This window comes from Ochotona princeps, chromosome 4, assembly GCF_030435755.1.
Source record: "Ochotona princeps isolate mOchPri1 chromosome 4, mOchPri1.hap1, whole genome shotgun sequence".
Classification (NCBI taxonomy): domain Eukaryota; kingdom Metazoa; phylum Chordata; class Mammalia; order Lagomorpha; family Ochotonidae; genus Ochotona; species Ochotona princeps.
In genome coordinates this window covers 12,421,097-12,443,942 of record NC_080835.1, presented here as the reverse complement: position 1 = coordinate 12,443,942, position 22,846 = coordinate 12,421,097, and the positions used below count along the sequence as shown (strand labels likewise).

Here is a 22,846-nt window from a genome sequence, read left to right as displayed (position 1 = left end):
GGGAACGCAGAAAATTAAAGAAGCAGGGGGAGAGGGTGGGGCGTGGGCCACAGGTGAGCTGCAGAGGTGTCCAGGACACTTGATTTCCTGGCTGAGTGAATGCTTTCCTTGTTGACAGAGTTCTGCCTCCACCTGCTGCCGGCGACTGTGGCACTGAGAGAGACGCCAGCTTGGAGAAGTGGCCCCAGCTCTCCTAGCTGACTGCCAACCTGCACCTGCAGCACTCATGGCTCTTTCTCTCCTCTGCAGCCCAGGCAGTGGGCATCGCCTCGGGTCCTCCCCTCCCTGGAGATTCCAACAGCCACTGAGGCTGAGGAGTCTTCCATAGTCAGCGACACTGCCCTGAGCTTCCTCTGCAAATCGCCCAGCCTGGTCCCCCTTGGACTCAAGCCCACTAGGTCACCAGGAGACATGGCCGCTGAAGCCACGGATGCTGCCGCCTCAAGCACAGCCTGGCTTCCTCATGAGTCCCAGACACGGGCAAGGCTTGAGCTCTCTTAGAAGAGGTGCCAGGACCTTTAAAGGGTACCTTTCATCTTCCTCGTTGTATCCCTCCCACCTCTCAGACGCAAAGCCAAGAGGAAGCACCCAGCGGGCATGGGCCAGAGGGTCACAAGAGATCAACAGGAGCCCTTCCCACACCTGCTGGCAGCTGGGCCAGCACCCTCTGGGTCCCCTTCCTTTGGCAAGTGCTAATCATCTTTTCAGTCCCCAGTGGGGGCCTTGGTGGGGTGGCCTGCCCCCACTGAGCTCCAAGAGGTGACTTCCTACAGATCTCAGAAAGTCACTAGGCCCCCAGATGCTTCCAGGACAGGCTTGAGCCATGACCCCACGTGCTCAGAAGCCCCGCCTTCGTGGCTCAGGCCCCTGATGTAGCTGCCTTTCTACCTGTGCCACTGACTCTTGGCTCCAAGGACACAGCAGCCCCCACCGGCTCCCTTCAGCATTGCTGTCGGCAGCAGCCCGAGATGGGTGACACCTGGACCCAGCTTCCCTGGCCTGGGCCCACTCACCCAGCCATGCTGCTGATCTCCCTGCTCCTAGCAGCCAGGCTGACGCACTCGGACGCTGGCACCAGCTGCCCAGTCCTTTGCACCTGTCGAAACCAGGTGGTAGATTGTAGCGGCCAGCGGCTCTTCTCTGTGCCCCCAGACCTGCCAATGGACACTCACAACCTTAGCCTGGCCCACAACCGCATCACCACCGTGCCCCCCGGCTACCTCACGTGCTACATGGAGCTCCGAGTGCTGGATTTGCGCAACAATTCCTTGACCGAGCTGCCTCCCGGCCTCTTCCTCCACGCCAAGCGCTTGGCGCACCTGGATTTGAGCTACAACAACCTCAGCCACGTGCCGGCAGACATGTTCCAGGAGGCCCATGCGCTCGTGCACATTGACCTAAGCCACAACCCATGGCTGCGGAGGGTGCACCCCCAGGCCTTCCAGGGGCTCCTGCAGCTCCGAGACCTGGACCTCAGCTACGGGGGGCTCGCCTTCCTCAGCCTTGAGGCCCTGGAGGGGCTGCCCGGGCTGGTGACCCTGCAGATAGGCGGTAACCCCTGGGTATGTGGTTGCACCATGGAGCCCCTGCTGAAGTGGCTGCGGAACCGGATCCAGCGCTGCACAGCGGGTAAGAGGGCCGGCAGGACTGGGTGGCCAGAAAGGAGATCCTGCTAGCAGCAAAGTCTCCAAAGCAGAAGGAGGCACCTAGAGATCTTGAGCACCTACTGTGTGCAATGATCTGCGTTAACTTGCTGAATCCTGGCAATGAGGGCTAGGAGCTGAGGTCCCACTCACTAATGAAACTGGCATACCCTTGCCCTGAGGGTACTTAGCACCTCACAAGGCAAGCAGGTAGAAAGGGAGTAAGAATGGGTCATCATGGATCATGTGGGTTGAGCTTTCACCATGAGAAGTTGGCATTCCTCATGGGACCCTATTTGTTGTGATCCCATTTGACAGGTGAAGAAACTGAGAGTTAGCATAGTGCAAAAGGCTTGCCTAAGACCACTCACTGAAGGAGAGGCAAGGATGCAGCTAAAACCCAGATTTGTTTGATGTCTAAATCCTGTTCTTTTCTACCAGGCTTTTTCAAGTATCCAAAGAGCTGAGAAAATTCTTGGAGAAACAGAAATAATGAACGCTATTTGTCTTAATGCTTCCTCATCGTTCTAATGTCTTCCAGGCCCTATTCCAAGCATATTCCAGGTTTTAGCCCATCCTATTCTCCCAACAACCTTAAAGAGGTCTCCACTCTATAGAGGAAGCAAAGCACAGGAAGGTTCAGTAGTCTGCCCAGCATCACACAGCTACTAAGTCAGTGTTTGAACTCTGACCATCTGACCTTCCTCTGGGAGAATCCAGGAGAGTCAGTGCAGAGATCTGGGCTGGCCAAAGAGCCTCGGCCGATCCTGAGGCTTAGGCATCAAGTGGGGGTGCTGGCAGAAGGAGCATAGATGTGGTTGCTTAGCCAGCTAGCCCCAAGTAGATTGGGCCTGGAGGAGACCACATCACACAGATCTGACAGCCTGGTCTCAATGCAGCAGTGTTAGGCCAGGCCTAGAGGCAGGCAAAACTCAGCCGCAGACACCTGTCCCCTAGGTGACAGCATCATGCCTTCTTGGCACCAGCAACCAGCAGGAAACAACAGGAGGAGCCCGGGACACTTTCCCAGGGGCTTCCCCAGAGCCTGTGCTCAGCGCGTTCAGAAAAAGTGCTGCTGAGTGAGGGAGGAGGGAGGGGATGGCTGAGTGGGGTGCCCAAGACCGAAATAGTGTAGCAGGGAGGGGCTTTGGGTCACGATTCCAGTGTCTCCACAGAGCTGTGGGAGGAAGTACTCTGAGACCAAAATAGCTGGGGACTGAGATGGGGCGATGGTGGGGGACAGGAGGGGGAGGCTGCCTGGAGCAATCTCCCACCACTGAGTCTACCTCTCTCTCCTGTGCACTAACAAGACAAAGGGTGCTCAGGCACTAAGCTGCCATCACAGCCAGAGACAACTTGTCTTCTGGGACCTGGGAGGTCCCTGTTGCTCACCAAGCGGGAGAAGTCCAGGCAGTCTCAACCCCGACACAGGTGAGGGACCCAGGCTCCAGAGAGAAATGGTGACTGTCCACAGACCGTGGTGACAAAGCCGGCAGGCCACAGCTTGGAACCTAGGACACGACCAGAAGGTCCTCTCTGGTGGGGAGGGGCAAGGTAGAACATCCTTCCATTGTGCTCAGGACTAGGTGGTGCTCTTCCCTGTAGTTCTGCTTCTGCTACTTTTCCTGCCTTTTGCTTGAAATTCTCACTATTGTTTATGCTTTCAGGGGTGGTGGGGAGGGAATCTAGCTAAGAGGGTACTAAGGAAGTTGCTGGGATAAAAACCTGACTCAAAACTGGTTCCCTGGCTTAGCAGAGAGCTTTGACAAATTCAGGATCACATCAACATCCTGGACGGCCCTGCCAGGCATGCTCACAGTCTCCTCTGGCCCACAGTGTCTTCCAGCTAGTCTAGTACACATGAGTGTACCCATATACCCCTGTTCTTACCATCTCACCACTGCTACCCACAGGCACACACAGGCTTTGAAGTTAAATAGCATTCGGTTTTTGGGACAAGCACCCCAGGCGAGTCAACTACAGACACCAGCCTAACACTGGGCAGGGCTGGGTCCCATGTACCCTTGGGTCATGCAAAGGCTTGCATCTGCCCTCCAAACCTGACCCCTATGTCCAAGGATAGTGATGCCCGTCCACTTCTCCAACAAATCAGACCACCTCCGTCACTTTATTCTCTGCCATCAAAAACCTCTAAATGGATACATAGCAGTTGTGGACCCTATAATTTAGAAAATGCCTTCACCATGATTCTCTTAGAAAACTGGAATTGGTTTCTCCTCTTCTATAGATGCAGAGCACGAGATCCAGAGAGGAAAAAAAAAAAGCAAAAACAAAAGCATTTTTCCAAGATAAGAGCTTAGAGCATTTATCCACTGAACAAAAGCGTGACTGGCCAGGCCTCCTACTGCATGGCATAACTGCCACTCTGATTTCCAAGGGAGAGTGAGATAAGACCAGGGACGACAACCTATGAGGGATTTTTAAGTGAGCCTGGAAGAACTGGGTGGAAGCTTCAGTGCTGGAGAGAATAACAGTCCGTCAAAGGAGCAGCTCTCTCCTGTGAAAGCCTGTGTACAGAATACCAATCCCCCGCACCGACAGGTCGAGAACCAGCCTGTAGTATCAGTACAAGCTCACACTTGCCGAGTGCTTCACGCACACGAGCAGCAGTCCCTTCACGTGTTAATCCACTGAATCGTCGCTAGGCAGATGTTATTATTATCCTTGTTCATTTATATTATCAAGAACCAAAACATAGAAAGATTAAAAAACGAATCGCCAGTCACACAGCCAGGAGAGGGTGAAGAGCCCATCCTTGACTCCATCCCCTGCGTATGTGGAGAAGCCACGCAGATGAGTAGAAATACGCAGCATTTTGCAGTAAGCTGGGCTCCTATATTCACTGACCAGAACCACAGAGCACTGACTATAAAGAGGACACTGCTCTGATGTGAACGACACCATGGGAGGACCTCATATTCAAGCAGAATTCAGACAATAAGACAACTGGCAGTGATAAACATCCAGAGAAAAGTAGAGTGAAGTCTGTGAGATGGGGGCCGGAGGGAAAGTGAAATGGGGATGTCATTTTACTTCAAGTCCCAAAGGAAGTGAGGGGCTGAATTACACAGAGATCCAGGGGAGTAGCTCCCACATGAGGGAGTAAGGACATCCCCTTCCTCCCTCTCACAGTGGACCCGCTTAGGGTCATGGAAGGTGAGACGGGGTTCTTGGAGTCCACAGTGAGGACCTGGACTTTCACCGTTATGACGATGGGAAGCTGAGGGAGGGTTTCAAGCAGAGAAGGACACAACAGGACTTCAAATCTGAAAGAATCAGGCTGCTGGTAGATTAAGGATAGAAGCCCAGAGTGCAATAAGGAGGCTGTTGTGAGAGACAAGGGGTGTCCCCACAAAGTCCCTCTTCTGCCATTGGTAGGACCTGAAGCAGCTTAGTAAACTCTAAGCAGTGATTTTCCCATCTGTAAAAGCAGTTTTACAAAGGCTTACCCATGAGAGATTTTTAAGAGTACTGAGGAAGATAAGTCTTTTTTAAAAAAATATTTATGTATTTATTTGAAAGTCTGAGTTATGGAGAGAGATGGAGAGAGAGATTGCCCATCCATTGGTTCACTCCCAGAATGGTTGCACTGGCCAAAGGCAGGAGCTGGCAGCTTCATCCGGATCTCCTGTGTGAGTGGCAAGAGCCCAAACACTTGAGCCGCCTTCTGCTGCTTTTCCCAAGACATTAGCAGGGAGCTGGATTTTAAAGAGTCTCTTAGACATGAAATGGAACCCATATGTGTCTGGTACCACAGTGCTGGGCTCAAATAGCAGTCTTTTAACACATGGGGGGAAAAAATCAGTGAATGTCTTTCTTCTTTTGGGATGAGTAAGGGACTCTCCAGCCCAATCTCTCTCATCCAAGTGGCTCACCCTTGCCGGGTTCTATGTTGCAGATTCTCAGCTGGCCGAATGTCGGGGTCCCCCCGAAGTAGAGGGTGCTCCCCTCTTCTCACTCACTGAGGAGAGCTTCAAGGCCTGCCACCTGACCCTGACCTTGGATGATTACCTGTTCATTGCATTCGTGGGCTTTGTGGTTTCCATCGCATCTGTGGCAACCAACTTCCTCCTGGGCATTACAGCCAACTGCTGCCACCGTTGGAGCAAGGCCAATGAAGAGGAAGAGATTTGACATTGGCACCTCTCATCCCTGCAAGCTGCCAGCTGCCACTACCGCTGACCACCAGACACTCTCCCTGGCTGCCCACTCTGGTTCCATGATGCCCCCAGCCACCTCAGTCAGGATTGAAGGTCAGGAAACGCACTTTGTATAAGCATCTACTTTGAACTCTACAGTGTGGTAGGAACTGGGAACGTAGGGTGAATGGACCCAGTCCTTGCTTTCAGCCACTTCCTGCTAGTAGAAGAGAGAGATTGAAAAAACTATTCCCTTTAACAGAACATGTCAGTACACCAGACACATAGTTACGGAAGCTCACAAGCAGGGCCAGTAACTGTGCACACAAAGTCTACAAGAATTCTAAGAGTGACATGATTTGTCAGCTGAGTCATCCAAAAACAAAAGTCTACTTTAATATGTGAACAAGAAGAGTAGACAGAAGCAAATGACAGGGGCCAAAGCACGCGAGGTGTGGAGAGAACAGTGAACTTGTGTCTTGGGTGTCCAGAGGGGGTATGACACAGATCTGAAACCTCCCCTCTGACATAATGTCAGCCTAAGCACCACCAGCCACTGGCTCTAGAGAAAAACGTCTGCATGCAGTGAGAACATCACCCAGCGACTGCTCCCTGTACTTCATCACCAACTGCAGCCTGCTGGTGAGGCCCCTGGCAGCCACTAAGAATGGCCATCTTCAGTGCCCTTTCTCCTACCTTGATCTCCTGCCTTTCACCCAAGCCTTGGCTTCAGAAGAGGGAGGCAGGCAGCCCAGCAATGGGGTACAAGAGTCCAGGCACTCTGGGACCCCAGCCCTGTGACTGCTCTCACCATGGTGCTCACACAAAGATCTCAGCAGGAAAGCACATGGTGGGCTACAGTGATGTCAATGCCCAGGGCTCAAGGAGGACAAGGCCACCACAGTCATGACCACAAGAGGGTTTGCATTTCCTTCTAAGCAACTCACTGAAGCATAAAGGGGAGAGCACTATTAATTAGTGCGCCCTTTGCCAGTATTGGGCACTGTGAAAAGCTCTCTCCAGATAAATCCCTTTAACACACACCCAATGTTTAGAGGTAAATATTGTTCCAAGTTTACAGATGGGGAAATGAAGGCTCAGAGAGGTTAGTCGTCTACTACTTAAGGAGTAAAATCAAGTCTGTGCCCTTCCTACGGCCCCATCCAAGTTGGGGAACATCATATTTCCTCCCAAAGGTACCTATATTCTAATCCAGGAAGTGCTGATGGTGTTCTTAATAAGAACCAGGCACTCCTCTGAGCACTTTTGTTTCTATAACCTCATTTACTTCGATTCTCCTGGCAACACGACGTGGTCATTTTTATTATTCCTGCTTGACAGACAAATTAAGTATTAGAGAGCTGAGTGATTTACCCAAGGTTATCTAGATAAACTCTGGAAGGAAGGTGATAGATAACTCAGTTTAGGGAAACTGTGCCTAATCCATGGGTCAAGAATCAAGCAACTTAATGTGCAAAGCACAATGCTCACCATCCTGTTGTCATCATCATCTTTATCATCAGCTTCATCGTTACCTTCCGTATGTGTGTTCAGCCCTGGGAAGTTAATGAAGTCCTTCAGCATTGTTCTCCTAGACTCTTTCCAACTGAACTCTGTGCAGGAAGCAGACCACACATCAGTGATTCTATTTTACAGATGAAAAAATAGTCTCAAGATCGCCTAATTGGCAAAGTTGGGACATCATTCCAACATGATTCTCTTTCCAGTGCCTCCACAGGTGCTTGGGGAAGAGAATGCCTCCCAGAGCCAGGAAGTGGGCCCTACAAGTCAGGGTTCATGAATGTGCTAATGAACGAGTTAAATAAAGGGCAGTAAACCCAGCAGCTCTACAGACTGAGATGCGTCAAGATAGGGTGAACTGCAGCACAGAAAACAAAATAGGAGACACATAAACCATTGGAACTGTCGGTCATGGTGCCAGTCGTATAAAAAATTAGATTTTGGAGAAGTAAAATATGAAGCTGTGCTAATCACGCCCACTCAAGCCCCACTGTGTCATGTTGGGAAGAGAGATCAAGGAAGAAGAGAAATCTCTAGGGTGACAGCTTCTACAAGGTAGAGGGAAGCTTTCGAGTACAATCGAATAGCTTGGCAAGGCTGGCCAGATTGAGAATAAAAATGGAAGCTTTCCAGCTTGCCCTCAGCTGCAGCAGGCTCCCGTCATCCCACTTTCCTGAAACAGATGAAGAAGGGTAACATGTCAACTTCCAAGAAGTCTCACCCCTCACATCACCCCTCAACTAACCAATCAAAGGAACCCGCAGACACTTTCCTAAATCTGAGGTTCCTGGACCCTGTGTTTCCCAATCTCACAGCATCTGAGTGCTTCTGTGAACATCTGAAGCAAAACCCCACATTCTTCTGCCACAGCAAGGATGGCCACCTGAAGTTCCCTGCTCTCTGCCAGCCTAGTTGACAGCCTCAAGTGTTTGGAGAAGAGTATTTAAGAATAATTGTACTGATAAATAGCTAAGCTTCCCATAAAGGGGCACACTTTTCCCCTATAATCATCTCACAGGGATTGTTGTTTTCTGAAATGTAGTTTATATTTTAAAATATGCATGCCTTTGCATAGAACTAGAACCAGACAAGACACTGAATGCCGCTTGAGATCAAGTGTCCGTTCTAATGGCACAGTTTGATCTCCATGGGTGGCAAACCTTTCTGAGCAGGACACACAGCTTTTAAAAAACAGATGTTTCTCCAGCTGCTATAAAGCCTCCAGTAAACACAACACAATGAGGAAAACACCCAATGCCCCTATTGCCAAGGAATTTCCTGCTTCTCCCACACTACCACTGTCCCGTTCAGGTGATCAGAAGCAAGTTTCTAGGAGTAATCTAGCAATCTTGGTTAGAATTGTTCCCATATCCTTAATGACCATGAAAGTCCTGTCGGTGTTCATTCCCATAAAGCTTCATTCAACTTGTTGCAGACTGGTTAATATATTTGTGATGGGGAATCTTTCTGCATCCATGCTACTGTTTGTGAGGTTCCATTTACGCTGGCTGTCTGCTGGTATAAACGATGGCTCTGGAATTGGGTTAAGTTCTCTGACATCGTCCACTTAGTCATCTGGCTGTTGCACTGTTTGATATGTTAAGCTACAGTCCCACCAGGTTTGGGGTGCGTTGGATACTCACATCACATCTACATACTCAGATAACATCTACAGAGAAAACTCTGCAGAAAACTCTTTTCCTTAGCCAAGGCTGAGGTCAAGAAAATCATCCTTTGTAAAAGATCTCACATCTGCACCACACACACCACTCAGGACCAGTTGCCTCCCTTCACCCTCAGGAAAACCCTTCTTTCCATCCACCCCTTCCCACAGGAACTCCTAGGGAACCTTGCAGAAATCATTCCCCAGGTGGCTAAAGAGTTTCACCGCTCCTTTCAAGGAACCAGATGCATGGAATTTGGGGAAAATCTTATAGCCCTCATTTTTTCTCATAGACATAGTATGAGCATCCTTTCCAGCAGTAGAATATAAGCAGATATCTTTGTTCGTTCCTCAAAAGGACATCTTCCCAAAACTAGAGAAACATGACTGCTTTTCCCCCGCCCCAGAAGGAGGCAAAAAGGGGAGTGAGGGAGGCTTGTCGCTGGGTCCCTTAATAAATTACCATTGTGTCTGCCACCACACTGGGTGGAGACTTGATCCACAAAGCTCTGTTTTTCTAAGTGCTAGCCTGCAGAGTGCGGAGGACTTGGGGGTGGGAGGGACCAGGAGGGACAGGGCTAAAGGGAAGACACCAATCTTTGTATGGAGATGATTTTATAACCATGCACTTTTATAACTGTGAAGAATTTTTCATAAATGCACATTGACAATAAAGAGTGTATAGTTTAACAAACTGTCTAAGGAGTTGTGAAGAGGAGGGAGAGGGAGGGAGGCGGAGAAAGGAAGAGAAAAATAAAGGAATCAGGTGGAAAGAAGGGAAGAGAATGAGTACCAAATATACATACAAAAGGTCTGTGGGGAAGGAGTAGATGGGAATAACTAGGAAATGTGCCAGTTACAGAGGGGCATGTGTGGGAGTAGAAGGAACATCACAGGAGCATATTTCTACCAGGCATAAAAGATTATGCATGTGTCTGTATGCACATATCCCTGTGTGTAGGCATATTTTTGTGCCCGGAAATACACAAAAAAGACAGCATATGTCTTGTACATGTTGCTGTTTGCAGCTTGGGTCATCCATAAAACATGCCAAGACAAGTGGGTGTGCCTGCTTAGCTAGTACCACTGAAGAGTATATGCCAGGGAGATGGCCCACACCAGTATAATGGACAAAAAGGCCCTAACTCAGGCCCACAGGTTAGCCAGTCATTTAAGCAGATGATATAGAGATACTCAAGGCTCTGCTAGTATCACTTTAGTTCTCTGTTCTCACAAGTTAACAGTGAAGGAAAAATTCTAAACCTTGTGGGTCTGGTAAGTGTTGCCTATACACCACTGGAATCAAAAGCTTAGGGCCATACCTTGGATACAGGAAGAGAAGGGAGGAATGTGTTAATCTGTCAGTAAGATGACACCCACTCTTACCCCAGTTCCTCAGTTAGGAAGTTACTCTCAGCAGAAAGTTGATCCAACCTAGAAATGGCTCTTACCAGGTCCACCTCCAGCCCTGGATCTTGTGTGTGCCAGCAGGTGCTGTAGCCAAGTTGGCATGGCCCATCCCAGTCTTAGCACTTGCCAGCAGATGTCACAGCCTAATTCAGCCTAGCCTACCCCAGTCCTAGCTCTTGCTACTGGGTGCTGCAGCCTAGTTCATTAGGTCCACCCTCAACCCCAGCTTTCATGTGAACTGGTAGGTGCTGCAGCCTTACCTGGGCTGGCTCACCCTCGGCCCCAGATCTTCTGCTCACCAAATGGAGCTGCAGCCTACTAGGGGAGTTCCCAGAGTTCCCCTACCAGGCCCACTCCCAGCCCTTGATGCCAACACTTACTACACCCCAGTCCCAGCACTTACCAGCAGATGCTATAGCCTGGTCCAGCCTGGACCACTCTCAGGCCCAGCTTTCATGAGTGCCAGTGGATGCCACAGCCTTGCCTGGCCCACCACCAACCTCAGCTCTTTAGCATACCAGCCCATGCTACACTCCAACATGGCTGAACTCACAAAACTTCGTATTGGATTTGTCCCCAGCTTTGGTCTTCCATGTGCCAGTGAGTGTTGCAGCCCAGGCTGACGTGCCCCAACTCCACTTAGCCCACTCCCAGCCCTGGCTTTTGCATGCACCAGTAGCCAATGCCACCTAACTCAGCCCAGCTCTCCCACATGGGTGGGTACCTTGGCCTAACCCAGACTTGCCCTCTGGACTCCACCCTCTGAACCATCCTTCAGCTCCCTCAGTTACCAGTGAGTGCAGTGGCATGGTCCATGGAAGGCCCCAAAAGTCACTCTGCACCTGTCAAACACTCCCTGGGTAGCCTCCATTCCAATAGGTCCCCAGAGCCCCTTTCCCGGGCAATCTGCGGCCCTCCCTGAGCAGCCCTAGTGACTTCCAGTGTGACAGCCAAGACTGAGGGTAAGCAGGAATTGGCTAGGACACAGCACTTCTCTGTAAGAGCTGAGATTGGGGTTGAGCTGGACCAGAATGCAGCACCTGCCAGCGTGTGCCAAGACTGCGGGCAGGACATGTTTAGCTGGGCAATAGCACCCAAATGCAAAATTCAGGGTAGAGGGCCTGGCATGGTAGCCTAATGGCTAAAATCCTTACCTTGCATGTGCCAGGATCTCATGTGGGTACTGGTTCGTATCCTGACTGCTCCACTTCCCATCCAGCTTCTTGCTTGTGATCTGGGAAAGCAGTAGAGGATAGTTCAAAGCCTTGGGAAGAAACTCCTGGCTCCTGGCTTCAGATCAGCTTGGCTCTGGCTATTGCAGCCATTTGGGGAGTGAAGCAGATGGATGATCTTTGTCTGTCCCTCTCTGTAAACCTGACTTTTTCATAAAAACAAATAGATTCATAAAAAGAATAAGAAAATTTAAAAAAACAATCCATTGCTGGCTTGTACAACAGCTGGACTATTTCTCTTAAAAAAAAAAAATTCAGGGTTAGAGGTGGGCCTGGTGGGGGAGCTTTGGGGTCTCCTCTAGTAGACCACGATTCCTGCTGGTGAACATGAGAGCTGAGGCTGTGGGTGGGATAGGCAGACAAGACTAAGCACCTGTCACCATTCCTGTGGACTGGATACAGGGTGACCTAGGCGTCTTCAAATGACCATCCCTGCTGTTGGTTGACAGCAAAGAGTAGCCTTCTCCCTCTCCCCACCTCCACCTCCCCACAAACACTGGAGATAAAAAACTGAAACATTTATCTACCCACCTTCCTCCACATCCCAATCTTCCAAACCCTGATCAGAGGCCCACATGGATATGCATCCCTTTCAACTGTGTAATCAAAAAAAGAAAAAGAAAACATAAAAAAAATGGTGGCCACGTGCTTTTATACGGTGAGAACACATTCCAAGGGCTGATATAAGGGAGAGTAACAGAACATCCTGCCTCTTGCCTCTTGACACTTGCTTCCTATGCAAGAGTGAGAGTAAAAGGGTAGGGAATGGGAAGAGGATTGAAGAAAGCAGGTCAGACTTCCCATTTTGTATAAATACAATGAAAACTGCCGGAGAGTTTTCAGCAGGGGAATGACGTGCTCGAGGATGGTTTTTCTAACACAACTCTGGATGTTGAATGGAACACGTTCCCAAGGTGGGAAAGAGCGTAAGCTGGGAGGCCAGAGAGGGCCTTCTGTGTGAGTAAGGGGAAAGATGTTCTGAAGAGACACGGATGTGCTGGTGGATCAGGGGACCACCGGGGATGAATCTTGAAAACAGAACCAAGGGACTTGAAGATAGATACCTTGGGTCCAAGGAGAGAGGACAAAAGGGGAATCAAGGATAACTCCTGGTTTTTTAATTTCAGCTACAGCTATGTTCAGCCAGAACCAATTAGCAGAAGGACTGTCTTCACTCAGGAGGAGAAAAAAAACAGTCAATGATCAGCAAGTCAGAATACCCTGATGAGTAATTTGGAAGGGGGAAGAAGGAAACAGATACACAAACAGATTCAGAATATCAGGATATAGCCCAAGCCTGAGGTCCCAGAGATGGGGGTAGAGAAATACGAACATTCAACATTGGCTTAAATAGTCTGCTCTAACATCTCCAGCGCCCCAACCGGTCTTCAGTGAGTTAACGGGGCCCCTGGAACTGGAGTTCAAGCTTAAAAACCAGCAGCATTTGCAGTAGAGATAGATTTGTATTCACAGTGATGGACTAGCAACAGATCATGAATCCACCGTATCTCCCTAGAAGGGATATGCAAGACTCCGTTGGCTATGGACAAAGAAGCCAATCCAGGAGACAAATTATATTTGAGATGGGCCAAAATATGTTTGAAAGAACCACATAAGGAAAAATGGGAGCTAACAGCTTATCTTCATCTTAGCCAAGGAATGCAAGGTGCTAGGGACAGACTGGCACACTTAGAATGACGCTAATTCTGCAAACGTCCAAACCCACTACATTACTGTGCATTTGTATCGTGCTGCAAAATGACCAAGTGCTTTACTTACAGTATCTCATCCATGTTTCCTCAACATCCTGAACGATAACGCTACTGAGAAACACAGAGCTTAGTTGAAAACATGCACCAAGGACCCCACTATAGATTCAAATCCCTGTACTGCCACTTGCCGGCCATGTGACATCGTCTCCTCATGCCTGGATTTCTGTGACCATAAATTTGAGAGAAATGGCAGCTATTTCATAAGGCCTCTGAAAAGGTTAAAGGAGTCCACACATGGGAAGTGCTCACAGCAGTATCTGGCACAGAGCAATATTGAAGCAAGGGTAGCAATCCTTACTATCATGTCTCGGTAACAGTGGGGATACCACCGGCCTCCTTTAGTCTGTTGATATAGTGATTTGCTGATATAATCCCTATTGATAACCTCAGACCAGTGCCTGGCATACACTGAGAAATGAGCAAAAATTAAACATGGGAAATTTGGCACTGCAGTTAAGATGCTACTTGCAATGCCCATGTCAGATACCTGGATGAGAGACCACCTCCAATCCAAGCTGCCTACTAATGTGTTCCCAGGATGTAGCAGGTGATGGCTCAAGCACTGGCAGGCAGTTAAAGTATCAGGGTTCCTGCCACCCACATAGGAGATCCAGACTGAGTTCCAATCCCTTGGCTTCAGCCTAGCCCAGTCCTTACTGTTGAGTGCACTTGAAGAGTGACCCAATGGGAGATCTCTGTCTAACTAACTTTCTGTCTGTGTCTGTCTTTAAAATAGATTAAAAAAAATAAATCAGTTTAAGTGATATCGTTTTTTTAAAAGTTATTTATTGATCTGGGGGGCAGTATTACAAAGAGAGGGGAGAGACAGAGCGATCTTGTATCTGTTGGCCCACTTTCTAAATAACCACAGCAGCAGGGTCAGGCTGAAGCCGGGAATTCCATCCAAGTCTGCCACATGAGTGAAAGGGGCTCAAACACTCAGGTCGTCTTTGGCTGCTTTCCCAGTCTCATTAGCGGGGAGTTGGAACACAAGCAGGGCAGCCAGGACTTGAACCAGCATTGCAGGAGGTAGGTTAACCCTCTGTGCCACGATAACAATCCCTGATCGGTTATTTTTTAAATAACTTCTTAAACAACAAAATTTGTATCACTTTCCTTTATCTTAGAAAACTCCAGTACAGTTTATAAAGATTATTAAGGGAGTCAGACAAGGTTAACAAAATCAGGAACCAGCAAAGGATTATAAACCATTTCACGCTGTCCTTGAAGAATACTGACATCTCCAATTTTCATACTGCAAAACAGCATTGACACAGGGAAACGGATCATGGCAGAAATGTCCTCTAAAGAAGGAAAAAAAAAAACCTTCAAATCAGACAGTAAGTGAATGTGATTCGTTCCATGCAAAGATGTTTGAAGTTCTGCCTCACCCCACAGTAGTGGAAGCTCCTGAACTACAAGAACTAATGAGCCACCAGAAATAACACAGCAGCCAGGGGAGGCCCAGCTGCACACACAGAGCCGGGGGATCCCACAGAGCACACCAGCCCTGCACAGTCACCATGCTGTCCACTAGAGAAAGCTAAAACAAAACCCTGCTTATAAATAAAGGTCAGTTCTAAAGATTAAGCCAATGTAAAATCAATACCAAATCCCCTTAAGGAGGAAATAGATTCTCCTACAGAGATCATAGCTCAGGGAATAATAGGAACTCCTTGTGAACTCCCTATAGGTGATCCAAAGTCAGCAACTGCAGTTATGCAAACCATCACCAGACTTCCGGTGAGTTGGAGCCGGCCTCTCGTCTTAGCACCTGTTATATGTCCTGTAGTGCTTCACCAAAGGTATTTAGTCTTTTGGAAATCATCCTTGCTTAATGCAGGCCCTCCCCTTGTACCATTTGTGATATATGGGTTCCTGGTTTATATGTACTCTACTTTATTGTTGAAATCTTGGGATATTGTTGCCCCACATTGGCAAAACCAATAATGCAGCCCATTCTTTGAATTCTTCCTGAAAGAACTTACTAATTTCTGTCTGACAGTGCTTTACAACTTCCTCAAGCAGGCTGGTAAATATGGAAATACGTAAAGATATGGAAGCAGCCCAAACTAGAATTCAAGATATAGAGTCACTTAACAAACACTTGCAAAGCCACATTCAGGTACACGAAAAATTCCTGAAGATCTAAGAGACAGAGATTGACTACTTCAAGTTTTAGCCTGGTGTTGGCAGGTTTTCAACAAAGGTTAGTCAGACCAAATGATTCTTGCCTCTAGTCATGAGTCAACTCCCCTTTCTGAAGTTCACTTGCCATCTCAAATTAAAAAAATAATAATAATACAACAGTGGCTTAGAGCAGCATTTTTCTGACTGCAAAAAGCAGGGGATCTTGTTAAGGCACAGACAATGGGGTCAGTAACCTGGGAAGGTTCTGGAAGTTGTATTTCTAACAAACCTCCAGCCTCACTGGCCCACGAACCACATTTTGACAACCAAAAGTCAAATGATCTCTGAAGGTGAGATTTTGAATGAAACTGAGAGGTCACCTGCTCTATATTTTCTCAAGTATGGAAAGCAGCAGGGCAAAGTGGAAGAGAGAAAGAAAGGGGTATAGGGCCGGACCTGCTGCCTGGGTGGACCCAGAAGGGTGGTGGGGGCTCCTCCCGAGACCAGCAGGAAAAGGCCACTCTTTCATTGCAACACACAAACAAAGGTTTTGGTGTCTGTAAAAAGAATCAGCAATAATCAGCTGGCTTGGAAGGCTCTGTCTCTTAATGATTCTTCCTGTTTTTCTCAGCCCGATCCAAGAGAATGAAAAAACAGCCCTGCTGAAGGTCAGTTGAGGTCAGAGAGGTCCCTAAAGAAGCTTACTTTCAGCTCATGTTGGGCACAGGGCAGGCAGCAGCCTACCACACATCTTTGCCTAGTCCTCGCCTTACTCCCTGGATAATCAGATACCACAGTATTAGCACTCTGCACCAAGCCGATCCCATCCAGTCCCACAAACACACATTATAACTGACAGGGATGGCAGTGTGCTAGATACTCCAAAAGTCACCAGGACGAAAACAGGATTAAGGCCCTTTAGTGCCCATAGTTTAATACGGGAAGCATCACTAAGGGCATAAGAAACAGATCTGCAAGTTTCATACAAATTTAGAGTTGCAGGGGGTCTGCTTCCTTATAAACAGCCAGAAGACTCCACAGACTAGAGGGCCTGGGAAACTTGAAGATCAGTCTGGATTTCTCAAGCAAAGACGGGAAAGGGGCGTTCCAACCAGGGACAAGGTCAAAGAGAAGGCCCAGAGGAGAAGGAAGAATGATGTTTCAATGGACAAGAATGACCAGTACTTGTGGGAGAGAAGGTAGCTGTGGAGGTCCAGGGCTGTACAGTGAGAATTTTCATCTTCAGGGTCTTAGGTTTCTCTTTCTCTTTCTTGAGTCCTTCCATACCCTATCTTTACAATCACACTTGCAAAAACTTGATGAAGATTATTCACAGTAGGGAACTGGCACCATGGCGTAGTAAGTTAAGCCACCACTTGCAGCACTGCCATCCTATGCGGGTGTCGGCTCAAGTCCCAGCAACTTCACCTCTGATCCAGCTCCTTACAAATGTGCTTGGGAAAGCAACAAATGATGGCTCAGGTCCTTGGGTCCCTGAACCCACATGGGAGACCTGGAGCAAGCTCCAGGTTCCAGGCTTCAGCTTGACACAAGCCCTTGACTGTTGCAGACATTTGGGAAGTGAACCAGTGGATGGAAGATCGTGTGTTGTGTATAACTCTACCTTTCAAATATATAAAAATGTTTTAAAACATTATTCACAGTAATTCATTTATTCAACAATGTTTTACTAAGACATGGTAAAATATAACAGGAGATGAGTTAAACAAGTTCCCGGAATCAGATTCTTAGTGCATTTGTGCAGCTATAAAAGAAGGCATGACATTGGATCATTTATAATTAGCAAAACTTTGTTATGGTTCCAGTACTTGGAACCATAAGAAAGTCTAAAAACAAGGGGCCAGCAGTTAGTCTTCTGAGTGTGTCATTCTGCGGTGGAAGGTAGAAGGGCAAGAGAGCCAGAAGGAGCCAAGCCCATTTTCATAACAAAGCCACACTCCCAATCACAATACCCTGCTCCTGACAGGCAGGCCCTAACAGCCTAATCACCACTTCAAGATTTCCTTCTCAACACTGCTGCATTGAAGATTAAGTTTTCAACACATACACTTCGCAAGCATCTTCCAGATACACAATAATGAGACAGTAGGAAGGTCATAGGGGCAGGGAAGTCTTGGGTGCAAAAATTAGCTGCATGCTTTGAACATATCCCATGCTTCGAACATATACTCGCTCTCCGATGGAAATAATTACACCCATTGCACCAGGTTGTTGTAGGAATTGACAAATGGGGAAAGAACTTCACACTGCATTGGGTGTACCATATGTACTCATTACCCGTTTGTTCTTTATTCAGCCAAAAAGAGAAGAGGCTGGAATAGCTAACTCCCAGGTTCCCTTTCAGTTCCAATATTCTGCTTGGGCAATGCTAAGACTCTGTGGCACCTGTAACCATGCCCACTGAGCAAGGGTCTGTCTCTCCTTGCGCAAGAAGCTCCCCGTGGGGTGGCCAAAGATGAGGCCAATGGGATCAGGCATCCATTAATCAGGCAGCTGCCCTTGCTGGATGTGGCGCCAGCAGGCCAGTCGGCGTCCTGGCTGCTTAGCTTCCCTGATCAGCTTCCACACCACTCCACCAGCCCGTTGCCATGACAGTGAACCCCAAGAGGCACCTCAGAGAAGCTCTGGCCACAGCTAAAGAGGAAGGTTCTGTTCATCTGAATCCATCTGACTCAGTCTTGATTGATTTCAAGAGTGAGAGCCAAATGGTAAGAAATAGCAACAACTACTTACTTAAATTCACTAAGCACTTTCTCCTGTGCTAGACAATGCATTAAGGGCCTTCATCAGTTACCTCATTATACATAACTACACTGTGAAATAGGAATCTTCATTCCCACTTTCAAAAAAGGAGCAGCTGGGGCACATAAAAGTGAATACCAACATGACGCAGGCAGGTGTGACATAGTGAATCCAGGACATATTTGTGCCCCCAATCCCACCCCCAACGTCATGATCCCTAAGATTCTGTGCTCACCACATGCCACCTGAACCTCCACATTTCCCCCTCAACTTTCATGCCCCTGGAGGTCTCAAAGGAACAGCTCCAGAGAGCTGACACTCCAGAACACTCCCCAGGGACAAAGCCCATTGTCACCCTGACATTGATACCCAACCAGCCACCAGAAATTATGTCCTAGAATTTTCTCAGGTGATCTCAATTTCAAATATTCTGCCTGTTTTCTTAAACACTGAAACTTCCAACTAACACCGCTCCCAAGCGACCTCTTCATCCGTAACAGCACCATATCTAATAACACCTGCCAAACCCAGCCACCACCTTCGGTATCGAAGAGCACAGTCCTTGTCTGTAGGCACGAGGTAGTGACTGACTGGCAAGCGCTGGCTTGAGCTGCAGGGAACTTCAGAACTGGAAGAGGCACCAAAGGCAACGCACCCCTTCCCTAAAGTTAGCTTCTGAGGAACTCACCCAAGGACCAGCTTGGCATTCCTTCGCAGCCACCCAGCCCCTCCCACACAGCTGCCCATCTACTGAGCCCACACAAGACATGGGAAAATCTGGCTGACTTCTGCAGCCCTAGACATCTGGATTCCCTATCCCCAGGCAGCCAACTCAGACAGGAGCCAGCGGGTGCAAGGACGCTTGGGAAAGCATTTGGAGGAAGCTCTGCCAAGTTATCTCCCTCCTGAACAAACATATGTCTCACTATCTAGGGGTCAACAGAACCATGTTTATGTATGCTGAGCCATTGGACTGATTAATTAATTACCTCCCTGGGTGGCCTTTGGCCATGACAGCCTCCACCCCTTGGAGCTTAAGTTTCCTTATCTGTAAAATATAAGAAGTCATTGGTTTCTAAGGTTACTTCCTGCTCTGACTCTTCGTGACTCTAGGCTTCTACTGTACAAGAACAGGATGAACACAGCCTTCTCTGCCAGCATGGGAAAGTCCCTCTTCATTTCCAAGCCTCGGTTTCCTTGTACAGTTGGATGACGGGCTGGGCTAAGAAGTCTTCCCTTCACAGCCCCGTGGACCTCAGCAATCAGAAAGCGATCTTGGCTCACTCTTGACCTATCACCTGCGTGTTCTCTGGAACCAAATCCTGTCTGTCTTCCAAAACTGGCCAACTGCAGCATCTCCACGGCCACCTGCTAGTTTCAACCTTCTACCTGGACCCCAACAGCACCTCCCATTGCCTCCTCCCCACAATCCAATCTCCCAGAGACATCTAGGAAGGTTTTTGAAAAACATGAATCTGATAATATTAGCTGTGCACTGCCATATGGTTCCCTTTGCTTTTAGGGTAAAGAACAAAACCCTTAGCGCAGCCTGTAGACCCTGCAGAGTTTACCCCAGACAAACCTGCATCTCCATACCTGTCCCACCCCTTTCTCTGCACCCCAGCCATCTGGCCCCCATCGACCTCAGTAGTGGACAAAGCAGTTGGCCCCGGAGCCTTTGTTCATGCCATTGCTTCATCCAGAATGCCAGTGCCTCCCCCTCTATCCTACTCCACTCTTCTTTCAGTACCACCCCAAGCCTCCTGCTCAGGATGCTCACCCAGGAGACCATCACTTTCCTTGCACATTGCTCCTATTGCTGTCTACATGTGCGTGTGTATTTTGATAATGGAGTTGTTTTGGTGTCTCCTCCAACACATGTTGGCAGATACCAAGACATGGAGGCGACATGGAGGCTCCAAGGAGGGAGCCTGCTGATGGCTGGGAGTTCTACCCAGGGTGAGCTTGTGATTCAGTCCATTGTGGCTGTGCTCGGGCTGCTTCCAGCAGAGGGCGCTCTGAAGCCCACTCTGGAACTGTCAGGAGTTGGCAGCCCTCCTGGTCCACAGGCAGCAGAGGGAGGGCACTGGAGGGCAGCCGGAGGGCACTGGAGGGCAGCAGCGTGGTTGCAATGGCCCACAGACAGCACAGAGGGAGGGCTCCAGGACAGCACATTGGAGGGCAGCAGCATGCAATGGAAAGCCAAGCTGACTGGAGAGATTCTTGGACAATATCTACAGTGTCTTTCCCCACTTCTTCTACCAACTGACTTGCCCTGATAGAGTGTGAATGTAGCCAACTCCTCCAAGAAGCCTTCCGCAGCTGCACCACAGGCCCCGTGTCTGTGCCTCCGTGTCTCCGAGGCATCCCCTCAGTACTGTCCCAGCACACGACCCTGAGAGTGTGTGTTTCCTACTCACCCATCTCCAGAACTGAGCAACCTGGTCTGCCTTGAATTTGATCACCAGCACCCCTTGGGAAAAGGGGAACTGCCACTTCATAAATGAGGAAACTAAATCCAAAACAAGAAGGACTGCATGTCCCCAAGAGTCACGCCTGATGTCTCTCACCAGAAGAATCAGGAACAGAACCCTAGTCTCCTTCCCCATGGCTCCCCTGACATCGCTAGTGTGGTCCCCTATGGAGGACAGTATGGACCAGGGCCTGCAAGCGCTCTTGAGGGATGGCTAATCACTGCTTCACAGGGAAAACACCCAGCACAATATCTTAAAACTCCCCAACAGGAGAACAGCTGTGGCCACAGCCATCCCTTACCCACCAGATGGGCAGGCTGGCCCTACGCAGTGGGGAGATGGATAAAAGTTCTCACCTCACTTCCAGTAGAAATCCCTCCTGTCTCTGCCAGCAGAAACCCCATCTTCATGGGGCTGGCATTGTGGCATAGAGGGTTAAACCAAAACCTGAAACGCCTTCATATCTATAAGCAATTGTTGGTGTCCTGGCTGTTCCACTTCTGCTTCAGTTTCTTGCTCACAGCCTAGGAAAAGCAGTGGCAGATGGCCCAAGTGCTTGGGTTCTGATGCTCACCCGGGAGATGCAGTGATGTTCCTGTTTTCTGGCTTCAGCCTGACCCAGCTTTAGCTGCTATAGCCATTTGGGGAGTGAACTAGTAGATGGAAGATCTATTTTTCTATGTCCTTCCACTACCCCAGACAGCTCCCAAATCACTCTGAACTGCTGGATTTCCATTCATCTCACTTACTTGCTCAGCATGTCTCTACCTACTCCACTGCAAACTGCCCTGGGGCAGGTAGGGGGTCCCTGTCTCTCCACCACCACTTGATTCCATAACCCAGGACTGTCATCAACACCAGAGGAGTTTCAACAACTATTGTGGGGCCTTTTGTGATTGGCAGGCAGGGACCACTCCTCTTCCCTGGGCCCCTGGAGGTTGCAGAGCACAGATCTTGCTGAGTTAGGGCCAGTGATGGGTGAGAGCAACTGAGAGCAGGCTCCGCCATTCTGCCCAAAACAGCTAATACTGCAGTCTCTGGCTCAGTCCAGGATGCGACTGGAGAGGGAAGTCCATCTCCCTCTGATCACGGCTGCTGCTTCCTGAGACTCCTTGGGGCCCAGGGGCCAGCAGGCGGGCGGACAGGCAGCCTGGTAGGACAGCCACACACTCCCATCCCCCCAGCACATATCCTGCTACTGCCTCTTCTGGCAGGATGTTATTGCAGGGTCCAGGGCTGTTGTTGTCAGGAGATGGGCTTTCCTGAGCTCATTAAAGGACCTCTGTCCTTTCTCCAAAGCCACCACCCCCCTTTCCTCTGGCCCCAAACCAGTAGAAAGGGGCTCTGGGCCACTGTAGGTGGGGTAAGACAACCTTCCCTTCCTTCCTCTGCTGCCCTACTCAGCTGCCTGCTAACCATGATGCCAGACAACAACTATGCCCATTTGGAGGCCTTTGCATATCTAGGCATGGATGGTCATTCCCTGATTCAAGCCTTAAATCCATAATATAAGATCAATGTGCTTATTCTCACTTTGCTCAGAGAAGCTGAATGATGTACTCAAAGTCGCACAGCAAGCAGCCAACAGAACAAACCTGCTTGGTTCCAACACCCGTTCACTTGCAGCAGCCCCTCACTGCCCACCTCGTCCACACACCAGCTTTCCTTCTCTGTGAGCGGAAAATCAACAAGGACAAGGCCTTCCCAGGAGCAAGCGTTTCCCTAAAAGGAATCTCGAGGTCACAGGTTCTTCCCTCATCCCTGGGAAAGAACTGGAAATCAGAAGAAAGGCATCACTGCATTCTTGTGTTTGCCTTAATCAAATCCAAGCTCTTCTACCCAGCAGGGAGAGAAGCCACTGGTTCCTCATCATTCACGCAACTCGGCAAAAGAAAACAGAGGCTAATCAAACACCGAAAATAGCAAAGGAGGGATGCGCATGTGTCAGGCAGGAACGTGGCAGCCAAAGGGCTGTGGCTCCCTCGGTGTCCAGCTTGGCTCCTACTAGCTGAATAGTTGTGGGGTTCCACACTTCCTAGAGACCCTATTTTCATGATCTGAGGGTGACTCTCTCTACC

At 49.1% G+C, this 22,846-nt stretch overlaps 1 protein-coding gene across 1 annotated transcript; it reads left to right on the top strand.

Moving 5' to 3' along the window:
• The first annotated feature begins 328 nt into the window (after positions 1 to 328).
• Positions 329 to 6,385, top strand: LRRC55 (leucine rich repeat containing 55). The gene is made up of 2 exons (XM_004585516.3): positions 329 to 1,629; positions 5,563 to 6,385. The coding sequence occupies exons 1-2, from the start codon at positions 969 to 971 to the stop codon at positions 5,796 to 5,798; spliced, it is 897 nt and encodes a 298-aa protein (XP_004585573.2). The 5' UTR covers positions 329 to 968; the 3' UTR covers positions 5,799 to 6,385.
• The last annotated feature ends 16,461 nt before the right edge of the window (positions 6,386 to 22,846 follow it).

What these genes read in the sequence shown, in the direction of transcription:
- LRRC55 (XM_004585516.3), top strand. Translation starts at nt 969, where the DNA reads ATGGGTGACACCTGGACCCAGCTTCCCTGGCCTGGGCCCACTCACCCA. An exon ending in GATCCAGCGCTGCACAGCGG is followed by an intron (nt 1,630 to 5,562) that starts GTAAGAGGGCCG and finishes TCTATGTTGCAG; the next exon opens with ATTCTCAGCTGGCCGAATGT.